This window comes from Macaca mulatta, chromosome 1, assembly GCF_049350105.2.
Source record: "Macaca mulatta isolate MMU2019108-1 chromosome 1, T2T-MMU8v2.0, whole genome shotgun sequence".
NCBI lineage: Eukaryota > Metazoa > Chordata > Mammalia > Primates > Cercopithecidae > Macaca > Macaca mulatta.
In genome coordinates, this window is record NC_133406.1 from 70,913,684 (window position 1) to 70,934,461 (window position 20,778).

The 20,778-nt window shown below is 37.2% G+C and overlaps 1 protein-coding gene across 50 annotated transcripts in view; it reads left to right on the plus strand.

Moving 5' to 3' along the window:
- The window catches only part of RPS6KC1 (ribosomal protein S6 kinase C1), a 212,996-nt gene that overhangs the window by 153,258 nt on the left and 38,960 nt on the right, over nt 1–20,778 (plus strand). For all 50 annotated transcript variants that reach the window (XR_013395090.1, XM_077937596.1, XM_077937578.1 and 47 more), the window contains 2 exons: nt 14,796–14,843; nt 16,416–16,548. Coding sequence is in view for 49 of the 50 variants with exons in the window: in XM_077937596.1 (XP_077793722.1) it covers nt 14,796–14,843; nt 16,416–16,548 (181 nt within the window). In the remaining variant the exon portion in view is untranslated. The remainder of the gene's footprint in view (nt 1–14,795; nt 14,844–16,415; nt 16,549–20,778) is intronic.

Genomic DNA, 20,778 nt, shown 5'->3' on the forward strand with positions numbered 1-20,778 from the left:
AACCCCATTTCTACTAAAAATACAAAATTAGCTTAGTGTGGTGGCACATGCCTGTAATCCCAGCTACTTGGTAGGCTGAGGCAGGAGAATGGCTTGAACCTGAGAGGTGGAGGTTGCAGTGAGCCGAGATCATGCCATTGCATGCCCATCTGGGCAACATGAGCAAAACTCTGTCTCAAAAAAAGAAAAAAAAAAACCAAGGAATAGAAGAATGCCACTCTGTAGGCAGAGTAGGAGCATGGGCTGCTTGACTGAGGATACTTATGGTTATTTCTTGATTATAGAAACTGAATAAAGGGTGGACTATTCATGAGTTTTTTGGGAAAGGGGTGGGAATTTCCCAGAACTGAATGTTCCTACCCTTTTTAGACTATATAGGGCAACTTGCAGGGATTGCCATGGCATTTGTAAACTGTCATGGTGCTGGTGGGAGTGTCTTTTAGCATACGAATGCATTGTAATTAGTGTGTAATGAGCAGTGAGGACCACCAGAGGGGACTTTTGTCATTATATTGGTTTTGGTGGGTTTTGGTCGGCTTCTTTACTGCATCATGTTTTATCAGTGGGGGCTCTGTGACCTGTATGTTGTACCAACCTCGTGTCTCATCTGTGACTAAGAATGCCTGACCTCCTGAGAATGCAGCCCAGCAGGAGTCAGCCTCATTTTACCCAACCCTTGTTCAAGATGGAGTTGCTCTGGTTTGAACACCTCTGACAGTAACATTTATCTTTATTGTACAGTAGTTTTTGATGTTATTTCTGTGCCTTTTCCAATAAGCCTTAAGATTTCTGAAGTATACTTGACCAAGTATACTTGTTGAGTAAGTTTGAAGGTAACAAAAAGAGACGAAATTGTGTCTTAACATTTCAAATAATCTGTAAATCTGTGCCTCAAAATATATACTTGAAGCATCAGAGCAAGAGGATATTACAAACTGAAAACTGTCCAAACATTCCTGCTTGTCCTGTTTCCACCGTTTCTCACAGAGTATACCTGTAGATTGTTGACAGAGTACTTTGTTGCAGTCGATGAACTTGTCAATTTGAGAATGAGTATTGTGCCTTTGTGTTTCATATGTGCTTTAAAACATTTTGAAATTTTTCAGAACATGAACACATTGTGTTCTTATACTCAATAAATTTTCTAGGTCATTTAAAAATACTGTTAAATTTTAATCAATACCAGAAGTTTGGCTCCATCTGCTACAAAAGTACAAACTCGTTAAACACATTTTAAAATAATAACATTTAAAGTTTCCTTGCCCTCGAGGCATTTTCTTCTGAATTGGAATCAGGCTACCTTTGACATTGGCAGCTTAGTTGGATATGTATTGATTGACTTGAGAATGTTGTTTCTGTGTCTATTATCATTATGAGAGAGCTTTTATTAACTGTCTGACTACATACTGCCCTAATTCTATAAATGAGAACTATGTGGATGTATTTGGTGCTTTTTAGGGACTTATTTTAAGCGTATTTATAGAGCACATCTAGCAGCAGACAGAAAATATTAAACCAGGGTATGAATGGACAGTGAAATAGTTTACGTCAACATCAGAGTATTTGGTTTTTCTAGCAAATGCAAATAAGAAGCTAAAGCTAAATACAATAGACTATACTTTTAATTGAATTAATTTTCATCTAAATTTAACAGTGTCAAGTTATCATCCCAAGTGAACTTCAGAATTCAAACTAGAAAAATAGAATAAATGGATTCATTATGGGATTGAATGGCATGAGCTGAACTTGGGCCTATAAACCCAGAACTTTAGAGTTTTAACCTCTCTTTAGCATAATCCCTTTATGGCCTTGGGCAGATTCTTCACAAAAACAGAAAACAGACTATCAAAATGAGAATGACAAAGGTGTAGAGAGATCTAGCTTTTAAAGCATTTGGATCTGAGAAGAGCCTCTTAAGTGGTTGTTTTTTCTAGCTCTTTAGCAATTCTGTTTTAAACCCAATTTCGCTGTCTTTTATATTCTGCCTTCTGCTGTATTTATATCCATTTTCCTTACAAAGACACACCATGTCCTTTGGAAGCAGGTTTTATGAAGTAATAGATGTATAGGCCTAGAATTTGAAAAATTATACAAAGTAAAATTTTTTTTACATACATATAAAAGATATTTCTTTGGTAGGTTTATTGTTCACTAAATCATTAACTTCACACTTTAGTATGAGACGTCATTGAGGAATGGCTCACGTTCATTGACATTTGGCTCATATGAATATGAGAGATTTTAAATTTGTGTTTGTAGTTTATTTATTGGAGAATAACCTGGATTTTGCATCACTTTAGTGTAGGACTTGTTTTAGTTATTTGTGTAAAGATGTGTAACCCAAGGATCTGGCCAAGTGATTTTTAGATGGGAAGTAGAGAAGCGTTTTGTTTTTTAAGACTGTTTTTTGAGGGCAGTTTTGGGTGACAGCAAAATTGAGAGAGACAGAGTTTTTCCATGTGCCCCCTTGACCTCACCCATGCATAGCCTCCCCTATTGTCAACAGCCTCCACCAGAGTGGTACATTTATTACAACTGATGACCTTTCATTGACACATCATAATCACTTACAGTTCATAGTTTATATTAAGATCATTCTTGGTGTTGTACATTCTGTGGGGTTGGACAAATGTATAATGACATGTATCTAGCATTATAATATCATACAGAGTATTTTCACCACCCTAAAAATCTCTGTGTTCTGCCTATTCATTCCCTGCCAAACGTGTAACCACTGATCTTTTCTATCTCCACAGTTTTGCCTTTTCCAGAATGTCATATAGTTGGAATCAGTATGGAATCAGTATGTAGCCTTTTCAGATTGGCTTTCTTCACTTAGTAATATGCATTTAAGGTTTCTTTATGCTTTTCATGACTTGACAGCTCATTTATTTTTAATGCTCAATGGTATTCTGTTATCCGGATGACCCCAGTTTATTTATCCATTCACATATTGAAGGATGTATTGGTTGTTCCAAGTTTTGACTATTATGAATGAAACTTCTGTAAACATCCATGTGCAGTATTTTCAGCTCCTTTGAGTAGAGACCAAGGAGTGTAATTGCTGGTTCATTTATGGTGAGAGTATGTTTAGCTTTGTAAGAAACTGCCAAACTGTCTTCCAAAGTGAATGTGTTATTTTGCATTTCCACCAGCAATGAATGGAAGTGTCTGTTGCTTTGTATCTTTGCCAGCATTTGGAGGTGTCAGTGTTCTGGATTTTGCCAATTCTAGTAGGTATGTAGTGATATCTTGTTTCAGTTTGCACTTTCTTTGTGACATACAATGTTGAGTATCTTTTCATATGCTTATTTGCCATCTGTATATCTTGTTTCGTGAGGTGTCAGTCTTTGGCCCATTTTTTAATCAGGTTTTTAAAATCATTAAGAGTTCTTCATATATTTTGGCTAATGGTCCATTATCAGATGTATCTTTTATAAATATTTTCTCTCTGGTAGTGGCTTATTTTCTCATTCTCTTGACACTGTTTTTCATGGAGCATACGTTTTTAATTTTAATGAAGTCTGTCTTATCAATTGTTTCTTTCATGAGTGGGTTCTACCTTTGATATTATATCTAAAAAGTCATCACCATACTCAAAGTTATCTAGGTTTTCTCCTGTGTTATCTTCTAGGATTTTAATAATTTTATGTTTTACATTTGGTTCTATGATCCATTTTGTTAATTTTTGTTAAGAGTGTAAGGTCTGTTCTAGATTCACATTTTTGCATGTGGAAGTCTAGCACCATTTTTGAAAGGGCTCTTTGCTCTGTTGTATTCACTTTGCTCTTTTTTCAAAAGTGAGTTGAGTGTATTTATGTGGGTCTCCTTCTGGGCTCTCTGTTCTGTTGCATTGATTGATTTGTCTATTCTTTAGCCAATACCACACTTGTCTTGATTACTGTAGCTTTATAGGAAGCCTTGGAGTCAAGTAGTATCAGTCCTCCAGCTTTGTACTTCAGTATCGTGTTAGCTATTCTGGGTCTTTTGCATTTCTACATAAAGTTTAGAATCAGTTCATTGATAACCACTAGAAAAGCATTTAAAATTTTTCTTTATCTTTAATGATCCTGATATTAGTCTGTCAAAAAAACTTTGCCAATCATATTTCACTGGCCCTTGGAGGAATGAAACAATGTAGGAATGGCTAGCTTTTGAATTTTAAGTAAATTTTATTTGTAAATCTGTTTTAGTACTATCAAAATATGCTTATTTTCTTTTTCTAATATTATTCATAATCTATTCATATCTTGGAAGATAAACTTACTCTGGTAGGATTTGCTCTGTTTTCAGCTATTATCACAATGACAAACTATGATTTTTAAAAAACCATCGTACTTACCCAAATTATTAAGTATTTATAGGTATAAATTGAATTCACATGGAATATAACACACAATACAGTATTGTGTCATAGAAGCTATTGATATTGACATTCAACAGGCTATGTTTGTATTAATCAAGTTTAAATATAGGGTAAGCTAAATGTGCTTTATTACTTTTATTACTACAGTTTTTATGGTACATGAATGTTTAATAATGCCCTATTTTTAAGTTAGTTTATAACTAATTCTCTGTGGAAGCATTGAAGAATCTTTAAAAATCTGGATTAAGATCAGAATTAACACAAAACAATGCATCTGTTGCCATTTTATTTTACTTTTTTGAAATGGAGTCTTACTCTGTCACCCAAGGTGGAGTGCAGTGGTGTGATCTCACCTCACTGCAACCTCTGCCTGCCAAGTTTAAGTTATTCTTGTACCTCAGCCTCCCAAATAACTGGGGTTACAGGCATGTGCTACCTCACCCAGCTAATTTTTGTATTTTTATAGAAAGAGGGTTTCGCCATGTTGGCCAGGCTGGTCTTGAACTCTTGGCCTCAGCACTCTGCCCGCCTCAGTCTCCCAAAGTGCTGGGATCGCAGATATGAGTCACTGTGCCCAGCCTTCTGTTGCCATTTTAAAACTAAGAATTAAAAGATGCTTTTGTGTAATTTTCTAGAAAATATCTTCTATACTTATTTTCTTCTAACTACATTTAAAATACATTTTAAAAAGCAGAAAGCAAAGATGAAGTCTAAGAAAATTTCCTATGAATACATTTCTTTTACGATGAATACATGCCAGTTATTCAGTTAGAATTGAATATAGTTAGATTCTTGAGATTCTGTTTTTAAAAGACACCACAATATTTTGTTTTTATATGAGGTATTATGGGAAACATGATCATTACCTTAAATATATGGCATCAGGTTTTTAAAGTGGTATTTTGCAGATTTTGTTAAATCTGTCTCAAAGTCTATTTTCTCATGTTATGTTTGAAGTATGGGTATGATAGTACCAGAAAAGCAAGCCTTTCAAAACACAATACTCTACTTTTGTGACTCCATAAAAAATACAATCTTTATTATTATCCATAGACTGAATAAAACACCTTACATTTTATATTTCATTTTATTCACCGTAATCCATATTTTCAATTAAATTGCAGGTGATTTTAAATATGACTAGACTTTTTTTTTTTTAATAGAAAGATCACATAATGACTTAAATCTATTCCATTAGGAGTAGTATTTCTCTTGTCTTTTTGTTCAGCCATTGGAGTCCCCTGTGACCTTGGGTACTTTTTCCATAGGCTAACTGATGGTTCATGATGTTCTGTATTTTCTGGTAGCTTGCCTGTTGCCTGCCTCTGGGTTCGTCATCCCCCTTATGCTGACTTAGGCAGTATTTCTTCAGTCTGTTATCTCGGGGCTTTGATGCATATGTTCTGAAGGTGGCCACAGTGACTTTGGGTAGCAGCAGATGGTAAACCTTCAGGCTGCCACCGGCTAAACTGGTGTTAAGTTGGAAAGTTAACGTTTGATGAAGAATCAGTAGTGCATATGAAAGAGCTTTCACTGCTGAAATATCTTTTAATTAAAAATTAGCATACTAAAACCTTTGTGAATGTCTGGGAGTTTAAAGAAATCTACAATTCGTTGTGTTCTTATAGAAGTAGTTATTTACCAGTTTAGTCTTATGTTACTTATTCTTCCTAACCTGGTTCTTTTTCCTCTGTTTCTGCCCCAGTTCCTTGGTAGTTAAGATAAATAAGATAACTACATAAACTGAAAAATAGGATGCTTTTAGGAATCCCAGGTATTTGAATAAACAGAGTATATTTTGAATTATGGCATTTTGGATTTTAATAACTATGAAGAGATGTGGATTTTAAGTACAATCTTCATATAATTCTGGTAGATTTGGTCTGTTTTTTTCTACCTTTGAAGGTATTTCTGGATCAAATAGGAGCCTGAAGAACTCAACCTGCCTCAAAGAGATATTTCATTTTGTTCTAAATTAGTTGGTGATTCTTGACTCTGACATTCTTAACTTTGTTAACTTTGCAGAAATTGATGCAGTGACTTCTGATGAGCTAAAGCTGTAGGCGCAACATATTTTGCTTTTGGAGTTACTGAGCAGTGGGTACAGGGAACATTGCTAACCTTTTCGGATTATTTGTTCACTTCATGATAATCTGCTATATGGGAAGTTGTAGCACAAATAAAACATTGGTAAGGCTCCAAAGGATTTTCTTTGTTACCCATAAATCTTAGGGGTACCTTATATATTTTTCTCAATTTAAAATGTATCCTTGAGAGTAGTAGCTGAAAATATCTTTTAGACTGGAGTTATAAGTATCCATGTCAAATTTTACTCATTAAGCTTGCATTTTCATCAGTGGAAAACTTACGAAACCAAAGACAGATTGGTTTCATGGCATAACATGAGAGAAGTGTCTCTGCATGGTCTGTTCATGCTGATGCTCTTGATGGTGCAGCTTCTGATGGACTAACGCTGTAGGAGCAACATCTTTTGCTTTTGGAGTTGCTGGGCAGTGGTACAGGGAACATTGCTGGCCTTCTGATGCCAAAGAAAGTTAGACCGCAGTTGGGAGAATTCTTGATATTAAAGGTTGCCGAGTACTATTCCTTGTTTTCTAGTAGTTGCATTTTTATAAAGATGCCTCATGAAAATAATGTGTGGAATTAAGAGTAGAAATGCATTTTGGATGTTTTAAGAATACAAAATGAGTTTTATTTTAGCAGAAAATACGAATAACATTTGATAATCATGCATGGTGTTAGGGGAGGAAAGCAAAGTTTTAATGCTCTAGGTTTGTTGTTCAAAACCATTTCTATACAAGGATATATAGCTGGTAAAGCTTTTGTAAATTTTCCCATCTAGTTAAAAATTCAGATCTAATACTAGTCAAGTATGGACTATTTTTGAAAGAGAGTATAGTAAGTGCAATCATGTTCATATGAAAATATGTTGGGAAAAACTCTTACATGCAAAATCGGGCTTGTAATATTTTCTCTAGTTTCTTTGTTGTGTTGATTTTATTCTTTCTGTTATCATTATTTATATATGAATTACCAGGAGCATGACTTAACACAGTTGATATCTCATTCAGATTATAAGCAGCAAACACAAATCAGATTATATGCGACACCATTAAGGGATGCTCTGTGTTTGTCCTGTAGTCTTTTTTTTTTTCTTTTTTTCAATAGTTTTTGGGGTAGTGGTGGTTTTGGTTACACAGATCAGTTCTTTAGTGGTGATTTCTGAGATTTAAGTGCATCCATTACTCAAGCAGTGTACCCTGTACCCAATACGTAGTATTTTATCCCTCACCCACCTCCCAACCTTCCCTCCTGTGTCCCCAAAGTCCATTAGATCACTCTTAAATGCCTTTGCATCCTCATAGCTTAGCTCCCACTTACGAGAACATGGTATTTGGTTTTCCATTCCTGAGTTACTTCACTTAGAGTAATGGCCTTCACCTTCATCCAAGTTGCGGCAAAAGACATTATTTCATTCCCTTTTATGACTGAGTAGTATTCTATGGAGTATATATACCACATTTTCTTTATCCACTCATTGGTCGCTGGGCACTTAGGTTGGTTTGGTATCTTTGCAGTTGCTAATTGTGCTGCTGTAAACATGTATATGCACGTGTCTTTTTCATATAATGACTTCTTTTTCTTTGGATAGCTACCCAATAGTGAGATTGCTGGATCGAATGGTAGTTCTACTTTTAGTTCTTTAAGGAATCTCCATGTTTTCCATGGTGGTTGTACTAATTTTCTGTAGACTGAAGCATTATTTTAACTAGTATTAATTGTTCTGGAATCCCATGAAGTAACTGGCACCAAAGTAGAGATAGCCGTTCCCTCAAATTACCCAAGTAATCTTTCTTTTAAAAGGAATTGGAGCTGAAGTTATTTTCAGGGACTTCCAAACTTCCATTGTCAACATTTAAATTAAATATCTTAAGATTCATGAATGGGGAGACACTTAATCCCCACTGAAGGGAACTCTCCACACTTCTTCACCACAGTCATAGTTTCTTCGTAGTAGCATATCTCTTTTCTCCATATTATTTTTCTTTCTATGCTTAAAAATAATCATCATTTGATACTTTTGATGTACCCTTTCTCCCTCTTTTCTTTGCAAAGATGGTTGCCTACTTAAATATTACTCCTTTCTTAATTCTAGTTAACAAATAGACTCTAACCTGTAATCAGTTGGAGCTTTTCCTACTACTATTATGAAAGAAAAGTGGGCAAGTTTCACTGTGCTGCTGGAATTGAAGAACAGATGAGGCTAATCCTTAAGGAATAAGTTGTCTGCTTCCCCTCCCCCCGCACCCTCGCTCAAGTTAGGAGCTGTTATTTCATGTATTAGTATGGGCAAAGATGAAGTAATCTCTTCTGTTAGACCATATGCTAATATAGGGCTGATAAGTAAGTGTGAAAAATGAAAGGGAGAAACACACTAATTGTATTCTTTCAATAAGGTATGCTATCCAAGATAATTATTTCATGACAGTTTTAGTTATAGTACTTGTTTTATCATGAAATAAAAGATGGTTTTAGGAGGCTTTTATTGGAAAGACAATTGTATCAAGCTAGTACAAATTAGATTTTTGTCTTTATAAAGGTGAGCAAACCCATGAGCAGTTTTTAAATTGATGTGTTCTAGTCTACAAATGAACAAATTCTGTTTGAGGGTTAAAGAAGCTATTATTTTGTCCTTTATGCTGACAGTTCCATTACAGATTGGCCTACTGTTGGCATTAAAAAAAATGTTTGGCTCCTTATGATCTTTGTGCATGCAACTATAATATTAATGCAGCACCATAGCACTGTTCATTAAGAAATGACTTTAAATGAGGTTGAAGCGTGTAAATTTGGAAAGATACAGATGTTAAATGCAGTCGTTTCTCTTTGTGTACAGCTGTATGGCTAATAATTTCCAAGCGGCTAAAGCTCTTGTTAGCAGGAGTGCTGGTGTGTTAAGAATGGCTCTATAAATAACTTTAAGAACTGAAGTTGAAGGTGCTTCTTTTAAAGACTATTGTTAACTAAACATTATTGCCAAACAGATGGAAAGCATTCACCAGCCTGATGTTTTTGGGTCTAATTATATTATCACCAGCCCTGTACGGCTCAGTTGAAGAGGTGTATCCAGAGGCCAATTTATAATCATTTAGCCAACACCTGTTTGGGAGAAATTGACAGTCAAAGGGCACATTTTTAAAAAATCACATATGTTCTTGTGTTTATTGCCTCAATGTGAACGTTGTCTAGTTGCACACAAACTTCATAGGAGAAGAAAATATAAACAAAGCAGCATTTCCCAGCCTTGTTTATCCATCTTAATTTGTTTTTTTGTTTTTTTGTTTTTTTTTTTGGGGAGATGGAGTCTCACTCTGTTGCCCAGGCTGGAGTGTGGAAGTGGCATGATCTTAACTCACTGCAGCCTCTGCCTCCTGATTCAAGCGATTCTCATGCCTCACCCTCCCGAGGAGCTGTGATTACAGGTGCCCACCACCATGCCTGGCTAATTTTTGTATTTTTAGTAGAGACGAGGTTTCACCATGTTGGCCATGGCTGGTCTTGAACTCCTGACCTCAGGTGATCCATCCACCTTGGCCTCCCAAAGTGCTGGGATTACAGGCATGAGCCACTGCGCCCAGCCAGTTTGACCTTTTTATCTGATCTGCTTCATGCTTCATGGCTAAGTGAGATGAGTAAAGAGGTATCACTCCTGATTTATGCAGGTATATTTTGTTGAGTCAATTAAGAGGCTTTTTATAGGGAGAAGTTCTTTCCTTTGGTTGTACAGCTTCCATGCCTTTTACCTAGTGAGATGTGTTCTACTTCATATAGATGTGTCTTGTTCAAATAGAATTGGCTTTCTGGTAAGTGACTTAACAGTTGCACCTTATATAGGCCGGGCGCGATGGCTCACGCCTGTAATCCCAGCACTTTGGGAGGCCAAGGCAGGCGGTTCACAAGGTCAGGAGATCGAGACCATCCTGGCTAACACGGTGAAACCCCGTCTCTACTAAAAATACAAAATTTAGCCAGGCGTGGTGGCGGGCACCTGTAGTCCGAGCTACTCGGGAAGCTGAGGCAGGAGAATGGCATGAATCCGGGAGGCGGAGCTTGCAGTGAGCCAAGATCGCCCCACTGCACTTCAGTCTGGGCAACAGAGCAAGACTCCGTCTCAAAAAAAAAAAAGTCACACCTCATATAAAAACAAATGAGACTGAAGAAACACTAAATGTCTTCACAGATTCAACAGATGTTCAAAATATGTTTATTGAGCTCTCCTTTGCAGAAAGAGGGCCATGGTGCCTCCTTTTACATTCTTGGTATGTTGATTTAACTCTTAAAGTTCACAGATGTGTTTTCATATTTTGGAGGCTCAAGATTTGTGTTGATTATAACTCAAAGGGCAGCTATGGAAAGAATAAGTCTATCCCATCTGAAAAATAATAAAAGTCAAACCCTTTGTTTCAACTGATGATCCCACTATTTCGTTTTAGTGTTTTTCCTTCTTCTGACATATTTTACTATTGAAAGGCTTATATATGTCACCTCTTTTTTTTTTATCACTCATTATTAACTCCGTGCAATCTGGCTTTTATCCTCAGCAGTTCACTGTACAATGCTGTATTGAAAGTTACATATGACTTCCTAACTGCCCTAACCAGTGATGGTTTCTCAGTCCTCATTCTTCATGGCTTCTCCCTGTTGTTTGGCATAGATTACACTGATCTTAAGCATCCTCTTTCTCTGTCATCTGAACCACCGTGTTTTCTCTTTGTACTTTTCTCACTACACTTTTGGTTATTGTCATATTTACTCACAATATTTCAACTATGTATATTTTCAAAATTCAGAAATAAATAGTATAGCTTAGCAGTTAAAGAGAAAGAAACCTGGAGCCAGACTACCCTCTACCACTTATTATCTTTGTGAGTATGGACAAAGTCCTGAGGTTAAAGAAGTTCCAGTGTTTCAGAGTGCACTCCAGAGAGGTACAGTTTTATGTTTATTTCCTTATCTGTAAACTTGATTAATAAAAGATACCTACCTCTTTGGATTGTTGAGAGAGTTACATGATTTAATTCCTTAAAGCCCAGCAGAGTGCCTGAAATAAAGGAAGTGTTCCAGTGGGATCATTCTTGTGTCTTTAGTTTTTATCTTTATGGAGAATGCTCAAATATAAATCATTAGTACCGACTTATTTTCTAAGCTCTATTCCCATGTCGTCATCTACCTTACAAACTTTTAGACTTGAATTCACTAACCATATGTTTATTAAACATTCACTGTGTGAGAACAGTGTATTCTGTGATAGAATAATTTTTATGCTATTGGTTTTCTATTGCTGTCATAACAAATTACCACAAAGTTGGCAGTGTATAACAACTAAATTATTAAAGTTCTATAGGTCAGAAGTCTAACACAGTTGCTGGTTTGAAATCAACGTGCTGGCAAGGCTATATTCCTTACTGGAGGCTCAGGAGAGGAATCTGCTTCCAAGCTCATTCAGGTTGTTGACTGAATTCTGTTCTTTCCGTAGAGTTGTAGGACTGAACTCTGTTTCTTTGCTGGCTGTCAGCCAAGGACTGCTCTGTACTCCTAAAAGTTGCCTGGGTTCCTTTTTAGGCTTGCTATGAGATCCTAGAAGCCTCTCTTCAGTTCTTGCATGTGGGCCTTTGCACCTGAGAGCCAGCAGCCATGCATCCCTTTCATGTTTTGAATATGATTTTCCTTTCAGCCATATCATTTCTGTGCTTTGCATTTCTTTTTGTAGAAGATAGTTCTCTGTTTTTGAAATGGATTCATATGATATTTTGGAACCCACCCAGATAATCCAGTGTAATCTCTCTGTTTTAAGGTCCCTACCTTAATTATATCTGCAAAGGCCTTTTTGCCAGTAACGTAGCACGTTCACAAATGCTGGGGATTCTTAGGGTATGAACATCTTTGGGGCCCATTATCCTGCCTTATCGCATGCCCATAAAGAGCTTGAAGTCTCATTGGGAGACAGACCCCCAAATTGAAGGGTTAGAGATGCTATAATAGATGTTGGTGCTGTGTAAAACAGCAGAAGAAAGGAAGAAAGTAGTCAGTGTTGCTGAGAGAGTGATATTTGTGCTGCGTATGGAAAGATGCATACTTGTTTGATAAGTGGCTGGGGGAACATTTCAGGGAAAAAGAAGCAATAATAGTGATAGCAGTAATAGCAACTGGCTGTACTTTTATAAGATTATCTTACTGAAATCCTCACATTTGTTAGATACTGTTACCGACCTTTATAGCTTCTACATAATAAGAATGTCTATGTCCACAAGAAGACATGTCTGTAATGTCTTTTAATGTAGAATAGGATGGTAAAATTATTTCACTGGGCCAGACCTGGTGGCTTATCCCTGTAATCTCAGCACTTTGAGAGGCCAAGGCAGGTGGATCACTTGAGCCCAGGAGTTCAACACAAGCCTAGGCAATACAGTGAGACCCCTGTCTTATGAAAAAAAAAAAAAAAGATTCATCCAGGCATTGTGGCACATGCCTGTAGAACCAGCTACTTGGGAGACTGAAGTGGGAGGATCGTTTGAACCTGGGAGGTTGAGGCTGCAGTGAGCTAAAATCACACCACGGCACTCTAGCGTGGGTAGCAGAGTGAGACCCAGTCTCAATGAAAATACAATAAAACAAAATAAATCATTGACTTGTTGGGAGGATTAATATGGATTACACATGGGTAAAGTATAGCACATAGTAAATGCTTAAAATATGGCAGATTAGAGAATAGAGGGTGGATAAGAGAAGTGCTTAGGAGGTAGAATTGATTTGATTGGTTTAGAATTGATTCTAAATACTTGGTATTTAGAAGGTGATCAGTGTGTAATTGTTGAATACTGGATCAGTCACTTGTTCCAAAGGTGGGAGACAGGAGAGAGTTCACAGTAACTTAGACCACTGTTTCAGAGCATGCATGGAAGATGGTCTTACTTAGTACTATAGGAGGAGAAGCAGGCTGTTTGTGTGTTTGTTTGGTGAAGGCAGGGCCTTGGGAAGAGGATATGAGGTACCTATGAGAATACTGTATTGAAATTAATGGAAATTTAAGTAGTGTAGGTCAGACACTCAGAAGACAAAGATGAAGTTGTCACTATTTTTTCAACTTGATTATCTAAAATGGAATTTTCCATCTTCTCAAACTGGTTTCCCATCTCACCTTTCTGTTTCTTCTCACCTTTTAAAAATTCTTTATTTTTTTCAAGCTTAACATCTTTTTTTCCATCCTTAATTTCTGTCTCTCCTTATCCAGTGGTGGGCTGGTAGATATTTGACAGCTCTCTGGTAGGGTGAAGAGGCTCATTTGCAGTGTTTGCTGATTTCTGTAGTACAAATCCTCCTCCCATGGCCAATTTGAGTCTGCGGCTGCTTTTGTTGTATAATGACAAAGTTGAAAAGCTGTAACAGAGACTGCATAGGCCTGCAGAGCCCCAAATATTTACAGTCTGGCCCTTTAAAGAAAAAGTTTACCAATCTTTGCTATTGTAGTATTTCCAAAATAATAAAGCCTTCATAGGGTGGGATGATTTCATACTTCTGTTAATTTATTTTATCCATCAAGATGAGGGGTGGGAATGAGTAGTTTAAGGGGGCAATGTGTGAGAGGTTATGAAGGGTCTTGAGGTCATTTTATGGGCTTAAGCTTTTTCTCTCAGTGAGATAAGAAGAGTGCCATGTTCTAACTTATGTTTTAAAAAGAAAACCCTGGCTGCTGCTTTGAGGATAGACCACAGGGCAGCACAGATGGTAGCCGGGAGGTCAGTTGGGACACCGTAGTTACAAGTTAGGTAAGAGTTGGTCTTTGCTTGAATCAGAGTATTAACTGTGGAAATGGTAAGGTGAGTTCAGATTCAGGATACATTTTGAAGACAGAGCTGATAGGATTTGGTGGAAAGAGGTGTTAAGGTGAATCCAGGGTGAAGTGGTACCAAAAGGATGCCTTAGGCTAGAGCCTGAGTTATTGAGATCACATTATAGCAAGTTGCTACATAGGAGATTTTAGGAAAAAAATTGAGACTTGAACAATTTTTTTGAGCCACTTCCTGTTGATCATATATGTTCCAAGAGGGAAAACTCTGTTTAAAATAATATGTCTTTTACTTCTAAGAAATACATTTTAAAATACTTTAGGAAACAGGAATGTTTCTAACATATGTCATTTTTAGAAAAGGAAACCATAATAAAACCTATTTTGGATAAGGTTATTTTGATTCTATAATTTGCCAACTTAAAAAAATTATTCAGAAATGAACAATTTTGGGGAGGGGATTAAATTTCAGCCCTGCCCCACTCTTAAAGTTTAGTTTAAAGCTAAGAGTTAATGTTTCATTGTATTGTTAATAAATTATTACTCATGTCTTTTATGTAGGTTTTACTTGTAATGGACACAAGGACAGAACAGACTTTCATTTTAAAAGTAAGTAAAATTTGTAGCCAGGTGCGGTGCCTATAATCCCAGCACTTTGGGAGGCTGAGGTAGGCAGATCACCTAAGGTCAGGAGTTCGAGACCATCCTGCCCAACATGGTGAAACCCCGTCTGTACTAAAAATACAAAAATTAGCCGGGTGTAATGGTGGGCGCCTATAATCCCAGCTACTCGGGAGGCTTAGGCAGGAGAATCGCTTGAACCCAGGAGGCAGAGATTGCAGTGAACCAAGATTGCGCCATTGCACTCCAGCCTGGGCAACAAGAGTGAGACCCTGTTTCAAAAAAAAAAAAAGAGTAAGTAAAATTTGTATGTTTAATGAATTTAAAATTTTAATTTCAAATTATGCTTCTGAAAGAAAATATTTTAGTTAGTATTTAGTTAATGCTAACTAAGTAGTTAATATTTCCCCCTTAGGTTTTGAATGTCCTTTAATGTTGTTTCTGGTGATATTTATTTACCTTTTTTTTTTTTCTATCCTTCCATCATGGTTGATAGCATGCATTTAACAATTTTTTTTTTGATACAGAGTATGGAGGAAATAATTTGGATAAATTGAAGAACCATTTCGTGTTGTTTGAATGTGTAGTGTGTAAATACATCTCAAGAACATTTTTTATAATCGTGAAGACTACACACAGTCTCACCTTCGATTATCACTACAGTTCTTAAGAGCTAAAATTTTGCCTTAAAGTCTTGTTACAGGTATTTTGGGAAAGCATTATCTACATTCCTGGTCCTCTTTTTGATCTAAATTCAATTTTGATTCTATGCATAATGTAATTTATAACTAAATTAATCAGGAGAGAAAGAACCCTCAATTTTGAAATTTTGAAATTGTGTTTGGAATGGACTGTGCTAGTACATATTCTGAAAATATCCTAATTTAAGCATTTTCACAGCATTCAGAAGATGAATTTATTAATTTTATATTTCTTTTTCTGATGCTTTTTCTTTTGCTGATAAGGCATGGCAGTAGGTCACATTGACACATACTGAAACACGTGTGTGTGTGTGTGTGTGTGTGTGTGTGTGAATATACATTATCATCGACATTTCCCCAGTTTTTAAAAACAGAGTATGACACCAGAAAATAGACAAACCTTATTCCTTGTAAGAGGACTTAATATTGTTTGCACTTCTAGGGGATGGGATTTTAAAATTGCCTGCTTAATCTAAGAATACCTTTTATGTCTCAGGAGTTTGCATTGGTCTTACAATGTCTACTGCTTTAAAGATATAGATAAGTAAAATAAAGCTTAAGAAAAGGTCACAGAGAAATAACTGTGTGTCATCCTGATGACTTAGTTTGAGAGCATCTCTAATAAAAACACTGACCCACGTAATTGATTTTAATGGCAGCTTTGTGGCATCTTCCTTCTCTGGATTCACGCCAGATGCCATCAGCAGAGCCTCCAGGGACTGGGGGGCATAGAGCAGCAGATGAGTGGTTTCTCTGAAGCCCAGAGTAACTCGGATAGATTAGTTTGGTTGATAAACACAGAGCACAGCAGGCTCCAAAGGCAACTGAGGATACAACTGACCTTTTTGTTCTCTGTCAGGGTCTAAGGAAAAGCAGTGAATACAGCAGGAACAGAAAGACCATCATTCCCCGCTGTGTGCCCAACATGGTGTGTCTGCATAAGTACATCATCTCTGAGGAGTCAGTATTTCTTGTGCTGCAGCATGCGGAAGGTTGGTTTGTAGTTTGGATTGTTTATGCAGTAAAGAATGTCACCTACTTGGCTTCCAGTTTCTCTCTGTCATTTCATGAGCAGATAGAATATATGAAACATGTTTAAGAAACCATTTCCTATTCCTCTGCTCTACCTCCCTACTTTGAGTTGTGAGGGAAAATGAAAACCCAGGTGAACAGCAGATTTCATGTGAACTATGGTACCATTTGTAGATTTACTTCACTACTTACTTTCTCATGAAATTTACCTAATATAATGAGAACTTTAATGTGAATGTGTGGTAAGAGAGCTAGATTTTATTTTAGTGATATTTTGTTCGCTTGTTCCCTGCTGAAAGGATACATTATGTTAGATGACTAAAATGAAAAGCATCCCCTGAAGAATTAATTAATTACCTCCTTCTTTTAGAAGTCAAGGGTGTTTGTTTAACATTTGACGTTACCTAGTTATTCTGATCTGAGTTTTTATGAATACAGCCATTGGCATCACATATGGGTACAAAGCAGAGGCATAGTTCTCTGCCTTCAAACTGTTTATGAAATTTCAGCTCTTTGTAGAGGGAACAGGTGGCAAAAAATATTATGTTTTGATTTTTTTTTTGTCCTTTAATACCTGAATTTAAATAAATAGTTTTTTATTTAGGATGACTGAAAACACACATAAATATAAATTCACTTAATACATATTGCCACTTGACTTTTAAGAGGTGTTCGTAAAATAGTAAAAAAATTTTAATTGTTTCCCATATTTCGTGAAGCCATTATTTTTATATAACTATTGTACTTTACTAATAGGCATAACATTTGTATTTAATACAATTTTTTAGGAAAAGAAGTCAATGCTTTCTGGAATGAGGTCTCATATGATTAACGAATGCAAGATTTTTGATGGGGGCAATAAACAATATTGTTTATTGTGAAGTATAGCACAAGATAACTACAGATGGAGGGAAGACCTCCATATGCAGTATTTAATAGGAAATTCAGAAGGGGCTCTATGGTCTCTCAGGTATTAAGAGAGTTAATTGTGTGTGTGAATTGGATAACTAATTCACCTTTGTTCAGACATTATAGACAGCTTTTATCTGAGGATACCAGTGCATTACAGACATTATTGAATTAGAGGTCATGTCATCTGATAGCGAAATACAGCCACCTCTGGTGTGGAACAAAATAACTTGCGTAGTAATAATCCATAATAATTTAGAACAAGGTCAGTAGGATGAATGTAATTATAGTCAATATTCTATTACCCAGTGTGGATTATTCGTGTTGGAGATTATCTATGGCAAAATTTTCAATCTTAGCTTACCTCTGTTATTTGTAGCTGTATCTTCCTCTTCTTCCTCTTCCTTTTCCTTCTCCAAATCATTTTTCAGTTTTTTTCTACCATCTTCTCACTATCCCTTATACCTCTTGAAGCTGATGTTTCAATTGATTTTACTTGAATAGTGTGGAAAATTTTTATAATCTTTTAAAGTCATAGACTTATGACTTTTAAATTTTCTACTATTTTAGATCCCTCTTTACTATGGACCATACCTGACTTTGGTCACATGACCATAAAATTTGTCTCTTTTGACCATTCATTTTAGGTGTCTATTGTTTAATTTTAAGATGGTTTTATAATATAAAGATAGTAAATTACAATGCAAATAGAGACTCTGGATTAATTAACTATTCAGTAAATTTATTGAGCATGTACTGTATAGTAGGCTGCTTTTTAGGTGAACAAGACAAGAACATTCTTTTTTTTTTTTTGGTTGGGGGTGGTCAGGGTCTTGCTGTGTTTCGTAGGTTAGAGTGCTATGGTACAATCATAGCTCACCGTAACCTTGAACTCTTGGGCTCAAGTGATCTCCTGCCTCAGCTGGGATTACATGCGTGCACCATGTAATCCCTGGCTAAGGTTTTAAAGTTTTTGTAGAGATTGGGTCTCTCAGTGTTGCCCAAGTTGGTCTTAAACTCCTGGCCTCAAGCGATTCTTCTGCCTCAGCCTCCCAAAATGCTGGGATTGCAGGTGTGAGCCAGCACGCCAGGCCTGAAACTTAAATTCTTGTTGTGAAAAGTCAAACAGAAAAACAAAAAGCAAGAGAACATTGGATAATAAAAGGAACTATACAGATCTATTTTTTTTTTTTTTTTGAGATGGAGTCTCGCTCTGTCCCCCAGGCTGGAGTGCAGTGGTGCCATCTCGGCTCACTGCAAGCTCCGCCTCCTGGGATCATGCCATTCTCCTGCCTCAGACTCCTGAGTAGCTGGGACTACAGGCGCCCGCCACCGCGCCCGGCTAATTTTTTTTGTATTTTTAGTAGAGATGGGGTTTCACCGTGGTCTCGATCTCCTGACCTTGTGATTCGCCGCCTCAGCCTCCCAAAGTGCTGGGATTACAGGCGTGAGCCACCGTGCCCGGCAGGAGCTATACAGATCTTTAACAGAGGGAGATCTAACAGATAACAACTGGGGGACTATGTTGAATTAAGTAGTCGAGGGAGCCCTCTCTGAGAAGGTGGCATTTAAGAGAAGTTCTGAATGGCAAAAGAAACAATCATTTGAATATAAGATACAGGTACAGGGATGAGTGTAAAAACAAACTTGGGATGTTTGATGACCAAGAAAGGCATCATTTGGTTGGAATGGAGCAGAGCGAGGACAACGTGAGGCACTTGTTGGTACATGAGGCTGTTGGAGAAGTAGACAGGAGCCTTGTACAGCAGAGTAAGGACTTTGGCTTTTATTCAAGTGCGTTGGGAAACCATTGGACTTCTTGAGGGGTGACACAATCTGATTTACATTTTAAAAAGGTCACTGGCTCTTGTATGGGGAATGCGTTGTAGAAAGGTAAAAATAGAAGCAGTAAAAAGGCTAATACTGGAGGCTAGTCAAAAGGTGCTGCTGGCTTAGCCTTCTGGGGCACCAGTCGAGATGTTTGAGGAGAGAGTCAATGGGACCTGTGATGGATTTGAGATTAGGAAGAGGAAAATCTGCAGTAATTTCTCAGATTTGGCTTGAGCAGTGCAGTGAACTGGGTGATGAACAGTGTGTTTTCTTTTACACATCAGTGACACCTCCGTAGATTGGGAAGTTGGCCTGTGTCATAGAAAAGTAACTTTTCATATGTGCAAATAGTTATTACTGAGAAAGCAAACCTTGAACAGTTGTTTCCTCCATAACATGAATGCTTTGAATATTTATGATTTGTAGATTTAGCTTTCCATTGCTTACAGAACTACTCATGATTTATGTGAGTGTCTTGGACTCTTTCTTTCCGTTTTTAATTCATTTCATTAGAAATGTATTGAGTGCTTGCTGGGACACAGGCATAGTTCTAATTTGGCAGTGAACAAAACAGAGGACTTTGCCTGCATGGAGCTTACATTACATTACATTATAGAGGCAGAACAGACAATAAGCAAATATTTAAGTAAATATATGACAGATGGAGGTAAATATGCTATGGAGAAAAACTAAAGGAAAGGGGAAGGGAATGCTAAAGGGATGAGAAGGGGTGGTTTGCTATTTTTATATAGGGTGGTCATCTTATTGAGAAGGGACATTTGACCAGAGACCTTCAGGAAGCGAGAGAGGGAGCATTGTAGATATGTCAGGAAAGGATGTCTTGGCAAGAGAAAACAAGTAGGTCCACAGGCTTAGAGGCATTTGTGTGCTTGGTGATCAAGAAGCAGCAGGATCAGTGTGGCTGGAGCAGAACAGAAAGAGCGGTAGGAAGAATGCTTAGAGAAGAGAGGAGGCAGGCAGGCAGATCCTGTATAGCATTATAGGCCACGTTAAGAACTGGACTTTTATTCTAAATGAGCTAAGACATTATTGGGTCATGCTGAGCAAAGAATTGATGAGATAGGGATCATTTGCTGCTTGGTGGAAAACAGAATGTAGGAGAGCAGAAGGAAAAGCAGGGAGATCAATTTGGGAGTTGTTGCAGTACCCCAGGTGAAAATGCTGATGGCTTGGACAGGGCATTAGTGGTGTAGGTCAGGGGTCCCCTGGCCACAGACAGGTACCTGGAGGTGAGTGGCGGACAAGTGAACATTACTGCCTGAATTCCGCCTCCTGTCAGATCAGCAGTGGCCTTAGATTCTCATAGGAGCACAAACCCTATTGTAAACTGCACATGCAAGGGATCTAGGCTGTACAATCCTTAGGAGAATCTAATGCCTAATGATCGGAGGTGGAACAGTTTCACCCCAGAACAATTTCCACCCTCACCC